The sequence below is a fragment of the Oncorhynchus keta genome, chromosome 9 (genome assembly GCF_023373465.1).
Source record: "Oncorhynchus keta strain PuntledgeMale-10-30-2019 chromosome 9, Oket_V2, whole genome shotgun sequence".
Taxonomy (NCBI): Eukaryota; Metazoa; Chordata; class Actinopteri; order Salmoniformes; family Salmonidae; genus Oncorhynchus; species Oncorhynchus keta.
The window spans coordinates 28,577,317-28,595,948 of NC_068429.1; the positions used below are offsets into that span (position 1 = coordinate 28,577,317).

Consider the following 18,632-nt stretch of genomic DNA (forward strand, 5'->3'; position numbering starts at 1 on the left):
TGGGGGTGCTTTGCTGTAGGAGGGACTGGTGCACTTCACAAAATAGATGGCATTATGTTTAAGAAAAATGATGTGGATATATTGAAGCAACATCTCAAGACATCAGTTAAAGCTTGGTCGCAAATGGGTCTTCCAAATGAACAATGACCCCAAGCATACTTCCAAAGTTGTGGCAAAATGGCTTAAGGACAACAAAGTAAAGGTATTGGAGTGGCCATCTCAAAGCCCTGACCTCAATCCTATAGAGAGATTGTGGGCAGAACTGAAAAAGCATGTGCAGGCAAGAAGGCCTTCAAACCTGACTCAGTTACACCAGCTTTGTCAGGAGGAATGGGCCAAAATTCACCCAACTTATTGTGGGAAGCTTGTTGAAGGCTACCCGAAATGTTTGACCCAAGTTAAACAATATAAAGGCAATGGTACCAAATACTAATTGAGTGTATGTAAACTTCTGACCCACTGGGAATATGATGAAAGAAATAAAAGCTGAAATAAATCATTCTCTCTACTATTATTCTGGCATTTCACATTCCTAAAATGTGGACGTACCATACATAAGGCGTGACTTACATCATAAGGTGCAGACGGCGAGGCTTTGAGTTGAATATGGTGATGATTTCATCATAATCCAATGTATCTGTCAGTTCACGCTCAAAAGACAGCAAACTGAAGTGGTCCAGTTCACGCTCTAAAGACAGCAAACTGAAGTGGTCCAGTTCACGCTCTAAAGACAGCAAACTGAAGTGGTTCAGTTCACGCTCAAAAGACAGCAAACTGAAGTGGTTCAGTTCACGCTCAAAAGACAGCAAACTGAAGTGGTTCAGCCGGGCCCTTGTGCGAAGACGATTTCTTTTATCCTAGTTGTTGTTGAGAAAAGTCTCTCTACACTGCATGATGTCATTGAAGTGTGACAATGATCCTTAACAGAGAGTTTATATTAGGGAAAATATCATCAGGGCAGCTGTCAAGTACACTCATTATGGAGGAAAACTCACTCTTTCCCATGTTAATTTTGCGACTCAACTGCTGAATAAAAACAGCGAATTCAGCATCCTCAACTGATATTGTATGAAGGTCGCATGTGGTCTTCAGCTGCTCTTTAAGGCCGCAGGTTTGGGATTCTTTGGAAAAGGAGGCAGCAGCTTGCATGATCCCTTGAAATCTTGAGTTCAACTCAGTAATCTGTCTGTCTCGAATATTGTTCCAAAGTTGCCTCAGGTCACTCTTGATGCTGGATGTTTTCCCTAAAGAAGTTGTGACGCCAATTTTACAGGCAGTTTTTGCTTCCGTGATGCGCTCACATCCCAATTGCTAATATAATGCTCAATCATCATCTCTTCAGTTAGCTTGAGAACTTTATCAAAGTCTCCGCCTGAGTTATTGCTGAACGTAGAAAAGCTGCTTTTGAGGATTTCAATTAAACCAATACAGTCCGTCACAGACAATGTAGAGCTTTAAAATCACTAGTGTCAAACAATTGACTAAACGTGACTAACAGGAATAAAAACATATTTTTCTGGATTTGTTGTAAGAGGGCATCGGCTTCAAATTTGGTTTGTCCACAAGCCTCTGGAAAATCTGCAAGAACCTCTAAAATGACATCTAGCAGTAACAGCACTTTACTCACTGACCCTGATTTTGAACTCCAACGTACATCTGTGGATCTTTCTAGCTCGATACCTGGTCTATCGGGATGCAACTCTTTCTGTACTTCTATGAATCCAGCATGTCTGTGGGATCGAGTTAGAACTAGTTTACTGTGTCAAAAAAAGTACTGACATGTCCCGACAATTTTTGTCGCGGTGCACAGAACCAAATTCAGATGATGGGAGTTGCAATGCACATATACCGCTTGCTTAAATGTTTGCTTTAGTAGGACTTCTAACCCTCCTCTGTTCCCCGATATGACTGAAGCTCCATCGAAACAAAAACCCTCACACAGAGTGGGATCCAACTCCAGGGGTTACAACACTTCAAGTATTTTCTGAGAAATTCCTTGTGCAGACAAGTCAGCAGTTTCCATAAACCCAAAAGCTCTTTCTTTAATCAAGTCCAAGATAGTATAGCAGTCAAACGTCTTTGTCTTCATCTTGTCGTGTCCCATGTATATATTTTTTTTTCTTCGCATATATAAAAAAATATATTTTTCTTAACCTAAACTTCAACATACTCTCCTGCAATCCGCCTCACCCAATGTGGTATGGATCTGCTATTTTCTTTTCTTTAGAACCGGAACCCCCAACAGAAGCTAGCCAGCTAACTAGCTACTAGCTAGGTGTCAGCTAGCAGTCATCAGCTAACCTTTAGCCCAGACAACTCTTGCCAGTCTGCACAGCGTAATTCAAACCAGAGCATATTAGACTTATTTTTCTCCATATCTCTGGATTCCTACCGCCAGCTCTGAACCTTTTCACCTGGATCATCACAGCTAGCTAGCTGCTATCCGAGTGGCCACTCCTGGCAAACTTCTCTGTCCCAGAGCAAGTACCAATTATCCTGGAGCTAGCTTATGCTAGGCCCATTTCCCGGCTAGCTGAAGAGGTCCATCAGCCACTCCTTGGGCTACAATACCTATTTTGCCAATTGGCCTGGACCCCTTTTACTGCCGGTACGGAGCCCCGCCGATCCATCACGACTGGTCTGCCGACAACAGACCTCTTTCGTCGCAACGTCCCTCTAAGGCCCTTCTGCTCGCTTGCCAGCCCCGGCCCGCTAGCTGTCTGAATCGCCATGTCTCCAGCCCGGCTAGCAACTCACTGGACTCCTATGATCACTCGGCTACGCATGCCTCTCCCTAATTTCAGCATGCCTTGTCCGTTGCTGTTTTGGTTAGTGATTATTGCCTTATTTCACTGTAGAGCCTCTAGCCCTGCTCAATATGCCTTAGCTAACCCTTTAGTTCCAACTCCCACACATGTGGTGACCTCACCTGGTTTAAATTATGTTAGAGACTATCTCTCTCATCTTCACTCAATGCATAGGTTTACCTCCACTGTACTCACATCCAACCATACCTTTGTCTGTACATTAGGCCTTGAATCTATTCTACCGTGCCCAGAAAACTGCTCCTTTTACTCTCTGTTGCATACGTACCAGACAACCATTTCTTATAGCCTTTAGCCGTAGCCTTGTCCTACTCCTCCTCTGTTCATCTGGTGATGTAGTATTACCTGATTGAGCTAATCATGTAAATGTAATTAACTAGAGAGTCAGGGCACCACGAAAGAATATTTATAGAGCTGTTATCTTCTGAATAAACTCTTAAAGACCTAGTAATAGTTTACATCAATAGCAGTCAATATTAATCGTCACCTTAATTCAGTCTCATCTGAAAGTTGTAAAATCTTCACGAATCCTGGCTAACAAGTAGAATCAGGAATACATAATTGGGTTTAATTATTTATTTACCAAATACCTAACTAATCACACAGAATTACACATACACATAATTAATCATAATTTCATTACAAATTACGTCATAAAGGAAAACGTCCCTAGCTGCTGGAACAGATATGACAGCTTGTTACACAAAAGAAAAGGGCTGGGTTTGGAGGATCGGGAAGACTGAGGAACAAAAGGCGAAGCTGTGCTATCGTAAATACAGTATCATATGCATTCTAAATTACCGCCCATTTGGAAAAGGAAAATGCAATAACTATTTACTCTGAGCTGCGCTTCGGTAGGTTGGTGGTAGATGGAAGTCCGTGTTGCCCAACCGAATCCTTTGAAGAATGTCTCTGATGGTAAATTGGATACGTTGTAGTAACGTCGTTGTGTGGTAGATGGGATACTCTTGTCTGTTCCTTCCTAACCTGCGTTTGGAGCTGCTGTTGCTAAATCAACGGCTAGAAGGTATCACTTCTGTAGTGAATAAGAGTTCAAAGTTCATACCATTCGCACCAAAGCTCACGCTGATGTTGGCTTCGTTCTGTAGTTATTATCTGAACCATTCTGACATCGGACCATCATCCTCACATCCTCGGAACAGGAGGTTACATTGTCGTCAAGGCTTTATATAGGAAGGGAGAGGAGGGCGTGCTTGAAAAGTTTTATAGCCCATGTCCCTTCACAGGGGCGGGCCACTGATTGAGCATAGCCCTAACCTTATGAAAACCCAAATCTCACATTTTAGAAGCTAAAATCACATTTCATCTCATCACAAATAATTTAATATTCAAACTTTTCAATTGAACAACAATTCCATGTGAATCCGATAACTCTGATGTGACTTTCCACTGTAGAGGTTATGTCATCTTATCATTGATGAGAATGTTTCAGATGACAACCGAACTGACATCATATTCATTAAGTACCACCGCATATGTTCAATTGGTCGGATTACCAGAATATAGTTCATTTCCCCCCACCTACTGATGTTCCCAGAATCTCTATGTTAACCAAAGGGGTTTGCAAATGTAACATCAGTAGGGTAGAGAGAGGAAAAAGGGGGGAAGAGGTATTTATGACTGACATAAACCTACCCCCAGGCCAACGTCTTGACAAGGTGCTCTCATTTGTTGACTTAACATTAGAAGCCTCCTCCCTAAATTTGTTTTATTCACTGCTTTAGCACACTCTGACAACCCGGATGTCCTTGCCGTGTCTGAATCCTGGCTTAGGAATACCTCCAAAAACCCTGAAATGTCCATCCCGAACTATAAAATATTCCGACAAATAGAACTGCCAAAGGGGGCAGAGTTGCAATCTACTGCAGAGATAGCCTGCAGAATTCTGTCTTACTATCCAGGTCTGTGCCCAAACAATTTGAGCTTCTACTTTTAAAAATCCACCTTTCCAGAAACAAATATCTCACCGTTGCCACTTGCTATAGACCCCCGTCTGCCTCCAGCTATGCCCTGGACACCCTGAATTGATTGCCCCCATCTATCTTCAGAGTTCGTGCTGTTAGGTGACCAAACTGGGACATGCTTAACACCCTGGCCATCCTACAATCTAAGCTTGATTGCCTCAATCACACACAAATTATCAATGAACCTACCAGGTACAACCCCAAATCTGTAAACACGGGCACCCTCATAGATATCATCCTAACCAACCTGCCCTCCAAATGCACCTCTGCTGTCTTCAACCAGGATCTCAGCGATCACTGCCTCATTGCCTGTGTCCGTAATGGGTCTTCGGTCAAACGAACACCTCTCATCATTGTCAAACGCTCCCTGAAACACTTCAGCGAGCAGGCCTTTCAGCACAAAAACATCCTGTGGCGTACTGGATTAGCATCGAATAGCCCTCGGGATATGCAACCTTTCAGGGAAGTTAGGACCAATACACACAGGCAGTTAGGAAAGCAAGAATAGCTTTTTAAAACAGAAATTTGCATCCTGTAGCACAAAGTCCAAAAAGTTCTGGGACACTGTAAAGTCCATGGAGAATAATAGCACCTCCTCCCAGCTGCCCACTGCACTGAGGCTAGGAAACACTCATCACAGATAAATCTACGATAATTGAGAATTTCGATTAGCATTTTTCTACGGCTGGCCCAAACCTCCCCCATTTCTCCTTCACCCAAATCCAGATAGCTGATGTTCTGAAAGAGCTGCAAATTCTGGACCCTTACAAATCAGCTGGGCAAGACAGTCTGGACCCTCTCTTATCTAAAATTATCCGCCACAATTGTTGCAACCCCTATTACTAGCCTGTTCAACATCTCTTTCGTATCGTCCAAAGATTAGAAAGCGGCCACGGTCACCCCCCTCTTCAAAGGGGGAGACACTCTAGAACCAAACTGCTACAGACCTATACCATTTTGAATCCCAGCGTACTTTCTCTGCTATGCAATCTGGTTTCCGAGCTGGTCATGGGTGCACCTCAGCCATGCTCAAGGTCCTAAACGATATCATAACCGCCATCGATAAGAGTCAATACTGTGCAGCTGTATTCATCGGCCTGGCCAAGGCTTTTGACTCTGTCAATCACCAAATTCTTATCAGCAGACACAACAGCCTTGGTTTCTCAAATGACTGCCACGCCTGGTTCACCAGCTACTTCGCAGACATAGTTCAGTATGTCAAATCGGAGGGCCTGGCCTGTTTTCTGGACCTCTGGCAGTCTCTATGGGGGTGCCATAGGGTTCAATCCTCAGGCCGACTCTCTTCTCTGTATACATCAATGATATCGCTCTTGCTGCTGGTGATTCTCTGATCCACCTCTACGCAGACGACACCATTCTGTATACTTCTGGCCCTTCTTTGGACACTGTGTTAACCAACCTCCAGATGAGCTCATTCTGTGGCCTCTAAAACTAAATGCATGCTCTTCAACCGATTTCTGCCCACACCTGCCCGCCCATCCAGTATCACTACTCTGGATGGTTCTGACTTATGTGGACAACTACAAATACCTAGGTGTCTGGTTAGACTGTAAACTCTCCTTCCAGACTCACATTAAGCATCTCCAATTCAAAATCAAATCTAGAATCAGCTTCCTATTTCGCAACAAGGCATTCTTCATTCATGCTGCCAAACATACCCTCGTAAAACTGACTATCCTACCGATCCTTGACTTCGGAAATGTCATTTACAACATAGCCTCCAACATTCTACTCAGCAAATTGGATGCAGTCTATCACAGTGCCATCCGTTTTGTCACCAAAGCCCCATATACTACCCACCACTGCAACCTGTATGCTCTCTCTGGCTGCCACCCACTTCATATTCGTCGCCGAACCCACTGGCTCCAGGTCATCTATAAGTCTTTGCTCGGTAAAGCCTCGCCTTATCTCAGCTCACTGGTCACCATAGCAGCACCCACCCGTAGCACGCTCTCCAGCAGATATATTTCGCTGGTCACCCCCAAAGCCAATTCCTCATTTTGCCGCCTTTCCTTCCAGTTCTCTGCTGCCAATGACTGGAACGAACTGAAAAAATCACTGAAGCTAGAGACTCATATCTCCCTCATTAACTTTAAGCACAAGCTGTCAGAGTAGCTCACTGATCACTGCACCTGTACATAGCCCATCTGTAAATAGCCCATCCAACTACCTCATCCCCATACTGTTATTTATTTATTTATTTATTTTGCTCCTTTGCACCCCAGTATCTCTACTTGTACATTCATCTCCTGCACATCTATCACTCCAGTGTTTAATTGCTTTATTGTAATTTTTTCTCCACTATGGCCTATTTATTGCCTTACCTCCCTTATCCTACTTCATTTGCACACATTGTACATAGACTTTTTCTATTGTGTTATTGACTGTATGTTTGTTTATTCCATGTGTAACTCTGTGTTGTTGTTTGTGTCGCACTGCTTTGCTTTATCTTGGCCAGGTCGCAGTTGTAAATGAGAACTTGTTCTCAACTGGCCTACCTGGTTACATAAACGTGAAATAAATAAAAAAATAATTCCAGCATGAATGTATCGAATGCACACAGCAATAAATTCTCGTTTAGATTGATCTTTATATTAATCTGCTAGTATGGCAAAATATGTGGAAGGAGCAGAATGAACTTCATCTTTTATCCTCCACAGTAACAATGATGCTGCACACTCAAGCAACTCATTCTGTATTTCGGGGCTCATAAGTGTGGCATTGTGAGGTAGCTAATTAAGCCTGTTTTGTATTTCTGAGTCATACTTTAAGATGACTCAGCAAACACTTAGTTAGTTATGTGCGAAAAGAAATGTGGTTGAGCAAGCAGAGGATGGGTCCCGCGAGTGCACAGGCCAGTCAAGAGTGAAATTTAAACTTTAGAGCTTGCAAGTGTGACTTTAAGCAGCAAAACATCATTTGCACAGATCAACGCCCCCAAAAATGTTCAACAGTATGTATAGATAGAACTGTAAGCAAAGAAACATGATTAAAATGTGTAAAAAGGTTTTTGGGACGCTTGAATCGTCCACCAGCATTAGTCACTTGTCAATGTCAAGTTTTCACTCTCAATTTCTTCAATTGTTCTCTCTCATGTCTGGGCAACTTTGGGTTTGGATTTCAGGCTGGTGGGGGTCAAAGTCAACGATGGGTGCGTGTCTAGAAACCTTAGATTGGTCACTGGAGTGATGGAAGAACTAACAAATTCATGCCCTTGGTCAGTCCAGTGTTGTGATTGGCTATTATGAGCATTCTGCTTGCAATGCATTGCAGAGGCGTCTGTTTGGAAACCCAGCAGCATGAAATAAATAAAACCTAATAGGTATACGATACCTTGTAGAATCTACTTGCTAAAGTTAGCTAGCTGACGTGCCAGCAACGTTCGTCTGTAAAACGAATAGCAGAGTCAGTTCTAGCAAACACCGTAAACCGAGTCCCCTAATTAGAGGCAGGATCGAATATTTAGGACTCACACACACACACACACACACACACACACACACACACACACACACACACACACACACACACACACACACACACACACACACACACACACACACACACACACACACACACACACACACACACACACACACACACACACACAACTATGTAATCCTTACAGTCTATCTCTTTAGCTTGAGTTATCATCCACACACACCTGCTTCACACACACTCCCACTGATGGGAAACCAATATGAAACGATGCATCTCACCAGCTGGTACTGAACCACAGGCAAAGACCAACCCATGTGATTGGCATCAACCTCGCATACAGTATGTATTGATGTCATATTATTGTAGTGAAAAGCATGAGCTGGCAAATACCCCATCAATTTAAGGACCTGCTGCTGCTCTACTGTCCTTACTGACAGAGAGAGAAAGTAGTGAAGATATCTTGCCCCGAGTGTACGTGCCTCTTATGAATGCACCCACCTGACTCTCCTCTCGTTGTCATGTATGTGTCTCCAGGATCCTGGCCACGGTGGGCTCAGACTTTGACCTGAGGACTCTGCGAGCGGTGAGAGTACTGAGACCACTCAAACTGGTGTCTGGCATCCCCAGTAAGTCACTGACATCAACAACAGGTTACTTAGTGTGCACCATCACATTACTGTAGCATTAATAAAATATGGAAGATTTGTATACAGATCATACATTTCTAAACACACAAACACAAACTGACTTATTAAGTATGACATATCTTATCTTACATGGTCAACATATGGCACCTTTCTCTCCCTTCACCCCCCATCTCTCTTCCTTCCCAATCCATCTCTCTCCACAGGTCTTCAGGTGGTTTTGAAGTCTATCATGAAGGCCATGGTGCCTCTGCTCCAGATAGGCATGCTGCTCTTCTTCGCCATACTCATGTTTGCCATCATCGGAGTGGAGTTCTACATGGGCAAGTTCCACTCCACCTGCTTCACTGTCGACACTGGTGAGTGCTGAATGGATTACACACACATACTGCACACAGTACTGTACACAGTAGTAGTACACACACAGAGACACACACAGACAGACAGACAGACAGACAGACAGACAGACAGACAGACAGACAGACAGACAGACAGACAGACAGACAGACAGACAGACAGACAGACAGACAGACAGACAGACAGACAGACAGACAGACAGACAGTGTAGGTTATGGAAACACAACACACAGTACTGTACACAGTAGTAACACACACACACACACACACACACACACACACACACACACACACACACACACACACACACACACACACACACACACACACACACACACACACACACACACACACACACACAGACACAGACACACACACACACACACACACACACACACACACACAGACACAGACACAGACACACAGACACACAGACAGACAAACACACACAGTAGGTTATGGAAACACAACACACAGTACCAAGTTTTAGGCCTCCCTTGTCTACATTTTGATAGCCTTTTATAGACAGATGTTGATAGATCACCTCTCAAGGTTGGATAAATAAGTGTCTCTCAATAAGGAGTTGATGGAGCTGAAACAGATAGATATTCTCCCACTGGAGTCAATGTGTTGATGTGGAGGTAAAAATGGATCTGATAGAAAACAGTTCCTGTATGCATACTTTATGCCATCAGTGTCAATGGAGGGTGTGAGTTGATCATAGTGTTGATGGCTCTACCAGCTGGAGGTTGTGTGTGTGTGTGTTTGACCCTCTGTGTGGTGGTGGTGTGAGAGGTCTTGACAGCCTGCTAATGTATGTGTGTGTGTGTGTGTACATGTGAGTTATTTTAGTAAAGAACAGTGGGGTAACAAATCAGCTCAAGGCACTGGTAACATCTCCCCAGCTGCTCGTTGCTGTGTGTGTGATTTATCAGCAGGTGTGCACTGAGTGCATGTTAGTGAGTGTGTGTGTGTGTGTTTGTTTTACTGTATGTGTTGTAATTACAGTAACTCACTCTCTCCCTCCTCCTCTCCCCTGTGTCCCTCCCCCCCACCCCGCCCTACCTTCCCCTCCTCCCTCCCTCACCCCATCTCTCCCTGTTCTTTTTCTATCCCTCTCTCCCTACCACTCCCCCTCCCTACCCCTCTCTCTTCCCCCTACAAGCCCCCCTCTGCCCCCCACTCTCTCCTCTCTCTTCCCCCTACCAATCCCCCCACACTCCCCCCTCTCTCTTCCCCCTACCACTCTCCCTCCCTACCCCTCTCTCTTCCCCCTACCCCCCACTCTCCCCTCTCTCTTCCCCCTACCAATCCCCCCCCCACTCCCCCTCTCTCTTCCCCCTACCACTCTCCCTCCCTACCCTCTCTCTTCCCCCTACCATTCCCCCCCCACACTCTCCCCTCTCTCTCCCTTCTTTCTCTTCTCCCCCCATCCAGGTGAGCGAGCAGCAGCGTTCCCCTGTGGTACGGAGGCCCCAGCCAGGATGTGTCCTAATGGTACAGAGTGTACAGAGTACTGGATCGGCCCCAACTACGGCATCACCAACTTTGACAACATCCTGTTTGCCGTGCTCACTGTCTTCCAGTGCATCACCATGGAGGGATGGGTGGACATCCTCTACAATGTAAGACCTGTGTCTTTCATTATTTTGTTCTCTCTCTCCATCTGTCTCTCTTTTACGCTTTCTCCAAGAACAATGTCACCTTCTATAGGGTTACAAAATTCAGTCAACTCTCCCAAAATTCTCAGGTTTTTCAGAAATCCTGGTTTGAGAATTCTGGATATCCTGCCTGATTCTGTGAATGTTTCAACCAGGTTTTCTGGAAAACTGGCACACTTGGGAAAGATACTGGAATTTTGCAACCCTACACACACATTACTTTTCCACTTATTGTAAACTAAGAGCTAACACATCCCACACTTTCCTTCTCTCTCTCACGGTTTCTCTCCCTATATTCTATTGGGTATATAGTGAGTGCATGTCTGTGTATAGAAAACATGGAGAGAAAGAGAGCTACTAGAGGTTTATTTGACTGTAGCAAACGTGAGAATGCTAATCATTGACGACAGCTCAGCGTTCAACACCATAGTGTCCTCAAACCTCATCACTAAGCCCTCTGTAACTCGGTCCTGTACTTCCTGATGGGCCGCCCCCAGGTGGTAAGGGTAGGTAACAACACATCTGCCACGATGATCCTCAACATGGGGGACCCTCGGGTGCGTGCTCAGTCTCCTCCTGTACTCCCTTTTCACCTATGACTGCATGGCCAAGCACGACTCCAAACAACATTAAGTAGTAGGCCGGATCACCGACAACAAGGAGACAGCCGATAGTGTGGAGGTCAGAGACCTGGCAGTGTGGTGCCAGGATAACAACCACTCCGACAACGTGATCAAGACAAAGGAGATGATTGTGGACTACAGGAAAAGGATGAACGAGCACGCCCCCCGTCTCATCGACGGGGCTGTAGTGGAGCAGGTTAAGAGGTTCAAGTTCTTTGGTGTCCACATCAACAACAAACTAACTTGGTCCAAATACACCAAGACAGTCGTGAAGAGGGCACGACAACACCTATTCCCCCTCAGGAGACTGAAAAGAATTGGCATGGGCCCTCAGATCCTCAAAAAGGTCTACAGCTGCACCATCGAGAGCATCTGGTTGCATCACCGCCTGGTATGGCAACTGCTTGGCCTCCGACCGCAAGGCACTACAGAGGGTAGTTTGTATTGCCCAGTACATCATTGGGGCCAAGCTTCCTGCCATCCAGGACCTCTATACCGGTGGTGTTAGATGAAGGCCCTAAAAACTGTAAAAGACTCCAGCCACCCTAGTCATAGACTGTTCTCTCTGCTACTGCACGGCAAGCAGTACTGGAGCGCAAAGTCTAGGTCCAAGAGGCTTCTTTACAGCTTCTACCCCCAAGCCATAAGACTCCTGAACAGCTAACCAAATGGCTACCGGTACTATTTGCATTGACCCCCTCCCCCCCATTTTTACACTGCTGCTACTGTTTATTTTCTATGCATAGTTACTTTACCTCTACCTACAATGTACATGTTACCTCAATTACCTTGACTAACCTGTTCCCCCGCACATTCACTCTGACTTCAGTTTATTTTAGTAAACACTTATTCTTCGTCAAACTACATTGTTGGTTAAGGTCTTGTAAGTAAGCACATATGACAAATAACATTTCATTTGAACAGAACTGAGGATCTGGAGGTAGCGTACGTGTCTGCTGTGCTGCTGTGTGTGTATGTGCACAGAATCTCACACACACAAACAAACTTACCTACAGCTGGGGAGACGTTACCAGTGCCTTGAGCTGATTTGTTACCCCTCTGTTCTTTACTAAAATAACTCACATGTACACACACACACACGCATACATTAGCAGGCTGTCAAGACCTCTCACACCACCACCACACAGAGGGTCAAACACACACACACACAACCTCCAGCTGGTAGAGCCGTCAACACTATGATCAACTCACACCCTCCATTGACACTGATGGCATAAAGTATGCATACAGGAACTGTTTTCTATCAGATCCATTTTTACCTCCACATCAACACATTGACTCCAGTGGGAGAATATCTATCTGTTTCAGCTCCATCAACTCCTTATTGAGAGACACTTATTTATCCAACCTTGAGAGGTGATCTATCAAAATCTGTCTATAAAAGACTATCAAAATGTAGACAAGGGAGGGAGGCCTAAAACTTGGTACCGTGAGTTTCCATTACGTACGATTGTGTGTGTGTTTAAATGAGAGAGTTTAATAGTCACATGTACAGGGTTGCAGATGTAATTACAGTGACAATTCCAACCAACAATGCAGGACAAAGTGACATATAAAAATAGATAGTAATAATATATATTAAGGGGTGTTGGAACAGCAGGGGAGGAGGGGATGGGGGGTAGGAATACCAGGGGAGTAGGAAGGGGGGACAGGGCGAGCAGGTGTCTGACTAGTGGTAGCTATTCAGCATGATAAAAATGTCAATTTTAGTTGGAGGCAGTGTAAAAATGTCCGTTGAGGAGATGGTGGGTAGGAAGTCCAAGTGGGCAAGGGGGGAGCAGGTAGCTGACTAGTGGTGGCTCTGGGGGTAAAAACTATAGGCCAGTCTTACAGTTTTTGTCATGATGCTCCTATACTGCCTGCGTCTGAGTGATTGAAACAGGAAGCACAGGCCATGAATCAGGTGGCTGGGGTCCCTGATTATCTTCTTGGCCTTCCTGCGACACCTGGTGTTTTAGGTGTCCTGGAGGTCAGCCAGTGTGCACCCAAAGGTGTGTTCAGTTAGCAGTTTGAATGAAGAGCACCTGGTATTGGAGAACCAGAACTAACAGACAGTTTGAATAAAGACCAGCTGGTATGTGAGAACAAGGACTAACAGACAGTTTGAATAAAGACCAGCTGGTATGTGAGAACAAGGACTGACAGACAGTTTGAATAAAGACCAGCTGGTATGTGAGAACAAGGACTAGCAGACAGTTTGAATAAAGACCAGCTGGTATGTGAGAACAAGGACTAGCAGACAGTTTGAATAAAGACCAGCTGGTATGTGAGAACAAGGACTAGCAGACAGTTTGAATAAAGACCAGCTGGTATGTGAGAGTTTGAATAAAGACCAGCTGGTATGTGAGAATAAGGACTAGCAGACAGTTTGAATATAGACCAGCTGATATGTGAGAACAAGGACTAACAGACAGTTTGAATAAAGACCAGCTGGTATGTGAGAACATGGACTAACAGACAGTTTGAATAAAGACGAGCTGGTATGTGAGAACAAGGACTAGCAGACAGTTTGAATATAGACCAGCTGGTATGTGAGAACATGGACTAACAGACAGTTTGAATAAAGACGAGCTGGTATGTGAGAACAAGGACCAGCAGACAGTTTGAATAAAGACTAGCTGGTATGTGAGAACAAGGACCAACAGACAGTTTGAATAAAGACCAGCTGGTATGTGAGAACAAGGACTAACAGACAGTTTGAATATAGACCAGACCAAGGACTAACAGACATGTTTGAGAACAGACCAGGATGTGAGAACAAGGAACAGACAGTTTGAATAAAGACCAGCTGGTATGTGAGAGTTTGAATAAAGACCAGCTGGTATGTGAGAATAAGGACTAGCAGACAGTTTGAATAAAGACCAGCTGGTATGTGAGAGTTTGAATAAAGACCAGCTGGTATGTGAGAATAAGGACTAGCAGACAGTTTGAATATAGACCAGCTGGTATGTGAGAACAAGGACTAACAGACAGTTTGAATAAAGACCAGCTGGTATGTGAGAACAAGGACTAGCAGACAGTTTGAATAAAGACCAGCTGGTATGTGAGAGTTTGAATAAAGACCAGCTGGTATGTGAGAATAAGGACTAGCAGACAGTTTGAATATAGACCAGCTGGTATGTGAGAACAAGGACCAACAGACAGTTTGAATAAAGACCAGCTGGTATGTGAGAACAAGGACTAGCAGACAGCAGTTTAGATTACTCTGTGCTGGGTTCTGGAGCCCTGTGTGGATTCTGGCTTCCTCCTTTTCCCCCCAAATCCTGCCACCTTGTCTTTAGGTAGGCTGAGCTGCCAGCAACGTGGCAGGATAGCAGCATTTGCAACTGCTACAACTTCCAACACCTCTCTCCCTCTTCTCTCTATCCTCATTTTTTCCCTCTTTATAAAACCTCTCCTGTTGCCTGCTTTCTCGTTATGCTAGCAAGCTCCTCTCCTGTGTGGCTACATGCTGCTGGGAACAGACTCACTGGGCTTTTAGTGCACCTGTCACACTCTATCCCTCTCTTCTCTCTCTCTGTTTCTGTCTCTACCTCTCCCTCTTCCCCTTCTCTTCCTCCCTCTCTCTATTTCTCTCACCTTTTTCCCGATTTGTCTATTTCTCTCTCCCCTCTCTATGTCTCTCTCTCTCTCATGCCCCCTGCTGTGTTCCTGGCAAGGCTGCCTTCACACAGGGTGAGGAGTGTTCCCTCTAAGTAGGCCAGACTCTTTTCACAAGGCCTCATGGAACTCGTAAACATACTGTTTGCCTTCCTCCTATCAGATCAATCCTGTTGGCTCGTCCTCCTCGAATCTGGTTAAGTGGATTGAACTGGTACATGTGTACACACATATCTAGAAGAAAAATCTCAGTGAGAGAGTGTAGGCAGACTGGGAGGCAACCTCCCTGTGTCATCTTAGTCTAGAAGCCAAACACAGAGAGAGGATGAACAGAATAGAGATGGACTGTGTCCCAAATGGTCCATAGGGTAGTGCACTATGTAGGGAGTAGGATGCCATTAAGGACACACACATGGTTTATCATGGAACATTGTGGGGCTATATTGCTGAGGAATACATATTAAACTGTTCAACTACTCACAGAGGGTAAATGGATTGAAAATTACAGAATCACACACTATAACTTTGTGGGGCTCCTGAATGGCACAGCAGTCTAATGCACTGCATCTCAGTGCTAGAGGTGTCACTACAGTCCCTGGTTCAATTCCAGGCTGTATTTCAACCAGCCGTAATTTTTTCTCTTTTTTTAACCTTTATTTTACAAGGCAAGTCAGTTAAGAACAAATTCTTATTTTCAATGACGGCCTAGGAACAGTGGGTTAACTGCCTGTTCAGGGGCAGAACGACAGATTTGTACCTTGTCAGCTCGGGGATTTGAACTTGCAACCTTCCGGTTACTAGTCCAACGCTCTAACCACTAGCCTACCCTGCCGCCCCTTGGGAGTCCCATAGTGCGGTGCACAATTGGCCCTACGTCGTCCGGGTTAGGGTTTGGCCGGGTTAGGCCGTCATTGTAAATAAGTATTTGTTCTTAACTGACTTGGCAAGATAAATAAAGTTTAAATATTTTTTATATATTTTTTTAAATAACTCTCTCATTTGCTCTCTATTGTTCAAGTGTCTCGTTCTCTCTCTCTCTCTAACCACCTTTCTATCCACTGTTTTTATGAGAGTAACTTCATACCATATAAAATAAAAAATCACAACAACTGTAAGGGAATTGTTCGTTCGACATGGTGTGATCTTTTTGTGTCGGTAAAGTGAATTGTGCAGAAAAATGGCGGTGGACACACTTTTATGTTCAAATATTGATATAATAACTATCATATCGAAGTAAACTTGGAGTTACGCAATGTTATGGTTTGTTGTCCTTCCACTACGACTTGCAAAACCATGCAGCTTATTAGGCTACAGCTGAAATAAGTTATGATGAAAGTGCACACAATGAGCTTGATGCTGCTTTCCAATCAAATATGGAGAGTCTTATTCTGGGGACATGATGATCAATGCTTTACTGCTGTTTGACAAATAAAAATATTCTCACTCTTATCCATAACAATCTCATCATGTCGACTGTGTGCTGTTGTTGGGTAAGGAAACACATCGAACTTTAGATTTATATTCAGTGCATGAAAACCTAAGTTAAATTTTTTTTTTGTGCACCGTCATCACGCACTCATTTTTATCCGCAACAATCTGTCGCCGATTGAATGGAAACCTAGCTTCCGTTTCTCTCTATATATTTATTTCTGTTTCTTGCTGACTGCTACTGGGATCGGAGCAGCAATGTGCCCTGATTTAAAAGTTGTGCACTATACAGGGTTAATTGGGTGCCATTTGGGATGCTACCCTGTCAGGCTAGCTAGATGCTACTGTTAGAGCTCAGTGAACGGGGTGGTTCCAAGCGTTAATAATGTGGCAATTTTAATTTCATGCTTGTTGATTTTATTTCTCTCGTTCTCTCTCTCTTTCTAAGCAACCTAATGACTGCTGGCTAATTAGAACAATCTATAATCACCTCTACTGTGAAATGTTTAGCTTTATGTCCCCCATAATTCTCCTTGGCACAGCAGTCTCCCTGACCATATGGAAAGACTACTGCACAAAAGCCTCTCTCGCTCTGTATAGAAGGCTTTATCTCCCTTCAACTGATGGGATCTTTGTCTCAATGTAGTGTGATCTAGTGTTGGCTAAACGCCTCTGGTAAATGGCCAGAATAGTGCAGGAATCTCCTGTTTCTGTAGCGTGAGGCAGCTTGATGTACTTCCCCTGGACAGGTTCATAGTCTATCGCAGGGTCTTACCCCCAATCCATTTCCTTAATGCTGAGTGCCAAGCAGAGAGACATCAGGTCCCATTTGTACAGTTTTAGGTAGAACTCGCCTGGGGAATCAAACCCACAACCTTCCAATCTCAGGGCAGACAATCTGCCCTGACAGCCTTTTCCTAGTGACAGCCTTTTTACTGACTGCCAGGAGGTACTTTTCGCTATTGTGTTAGTTATCAGGTATTTCACCCATGTACAAAGAAATTAATGTTTGTTCTATGTCAAATCCCATTATTTTTCCAATGTTAGATCTTATTTCTCCCCAGTAAGTTTCGATTGCGGGGCAAGTCCAAAAGATATGAGAGTGGTCTGCCCTCAATAGGCCGCATTCTCTCCAACAAGGGTGTAGTGAGCCAGTCTGTTTTGATTTTAGTTTAGGTGTTATGAAGAAACGTATAACATTCTTCCAACATAATTCTCTCCATGACCTTGAGGTGGTGGAACTTTGTTGAGTCTCTAATATGTTCAACCATGTTTCATCAGTTATTTCAATGTTAAGTTCCTCCTCCCATTTCTTTTTAATATAGTTTCTAGAATGTTTCTTTGAGGATTGAATACCCAAGTAGAGATTTGAAATAGTTTTTTTGTTACTCCCCAAGTTGTATGCGTTAGTGAATACTTGGATTAATTTTGGAGGTGCTCAAGGGTCAGTCACTTTTATCTCCCTTAAGAAATAGTGTCAAACTTGTAGGTATCTGTAAAAATCTTGTTTATCCAAGCAATGTTTTTTACTTAGGTCCTGGAAGTTATCTAGGTTCCCATTCCTTATAATTGTACTGAATGATGTGATGCCTTTCTGCGTCCATTGTTTAAACCTGCTGTCCTGAGTTGCAGGGATGAAGCCGGGGTTGTATGCGGGCCAACTCAGCAGTTTGATCTCTCTGTCTAAATTATTTTGCTGAACTACCCTAAACCATGTCTTCAGAGAGAAATGAATCCACTGATTTTGTCTATTGTATATTTCTTTTACCATGTCCTTATTTCCCTAAACTTACTGTATGGGTATCTCTGTCAGAGTAGTCTCCATGTCCTTATTTCCCTAAACTCACTGTATGGGTATCTCTGTCAGAGTAGTCTCCATGACCTTATTTCCCTAAACTCACTGTATGGGTATCTCTGTCAGAGTAGTCTCCATGTCCTTATTTCCCTAAACTCACTGTATGGGTATCTTTGTCAGAGTAGTCTCCATGACCTTATTTCCCTAAACTCACTGTATGGGTATCTCTGT

General features: G+C 44.1%; 1 protein-coding gene across 9 annotated transcripts in view; it reads left to right on the forward strand.

Annotated features, from left to right (window-relative positions):
- The window catches only part of LOC118388078 (voltage-dependent N-type calcium channel subunit alpha-1B-like), a 233,316-nt gene that overhangs the window by 97,577 nt on the left and 117,107 nt on the right, over nucleotides 1-18,632 (forward strand). For all 9 annotated transcript variants that reach the window (XM_052525624.1, XM_052525626.1, XM_052525627.1 and 6 more), the window contains 3 exons: nucleotides 8,807-8,898; nucleotides 9,123-9,275; nucleotides 10,711-10,898. In XM_052525624.1, coding sequence (XP_052381584.1) covers nucleotides 8,807-8,898; nucleotides 9,123-9,275; nucleotides 10,711-10,898 — 433 coding nt within the window. The remainder of the gene's footprint in view (nucleotides 1-8,806; nucleotides 8,899-9,122; nucleotides 9,276-10,710; nucleotides 10,899-18,632) is intronic.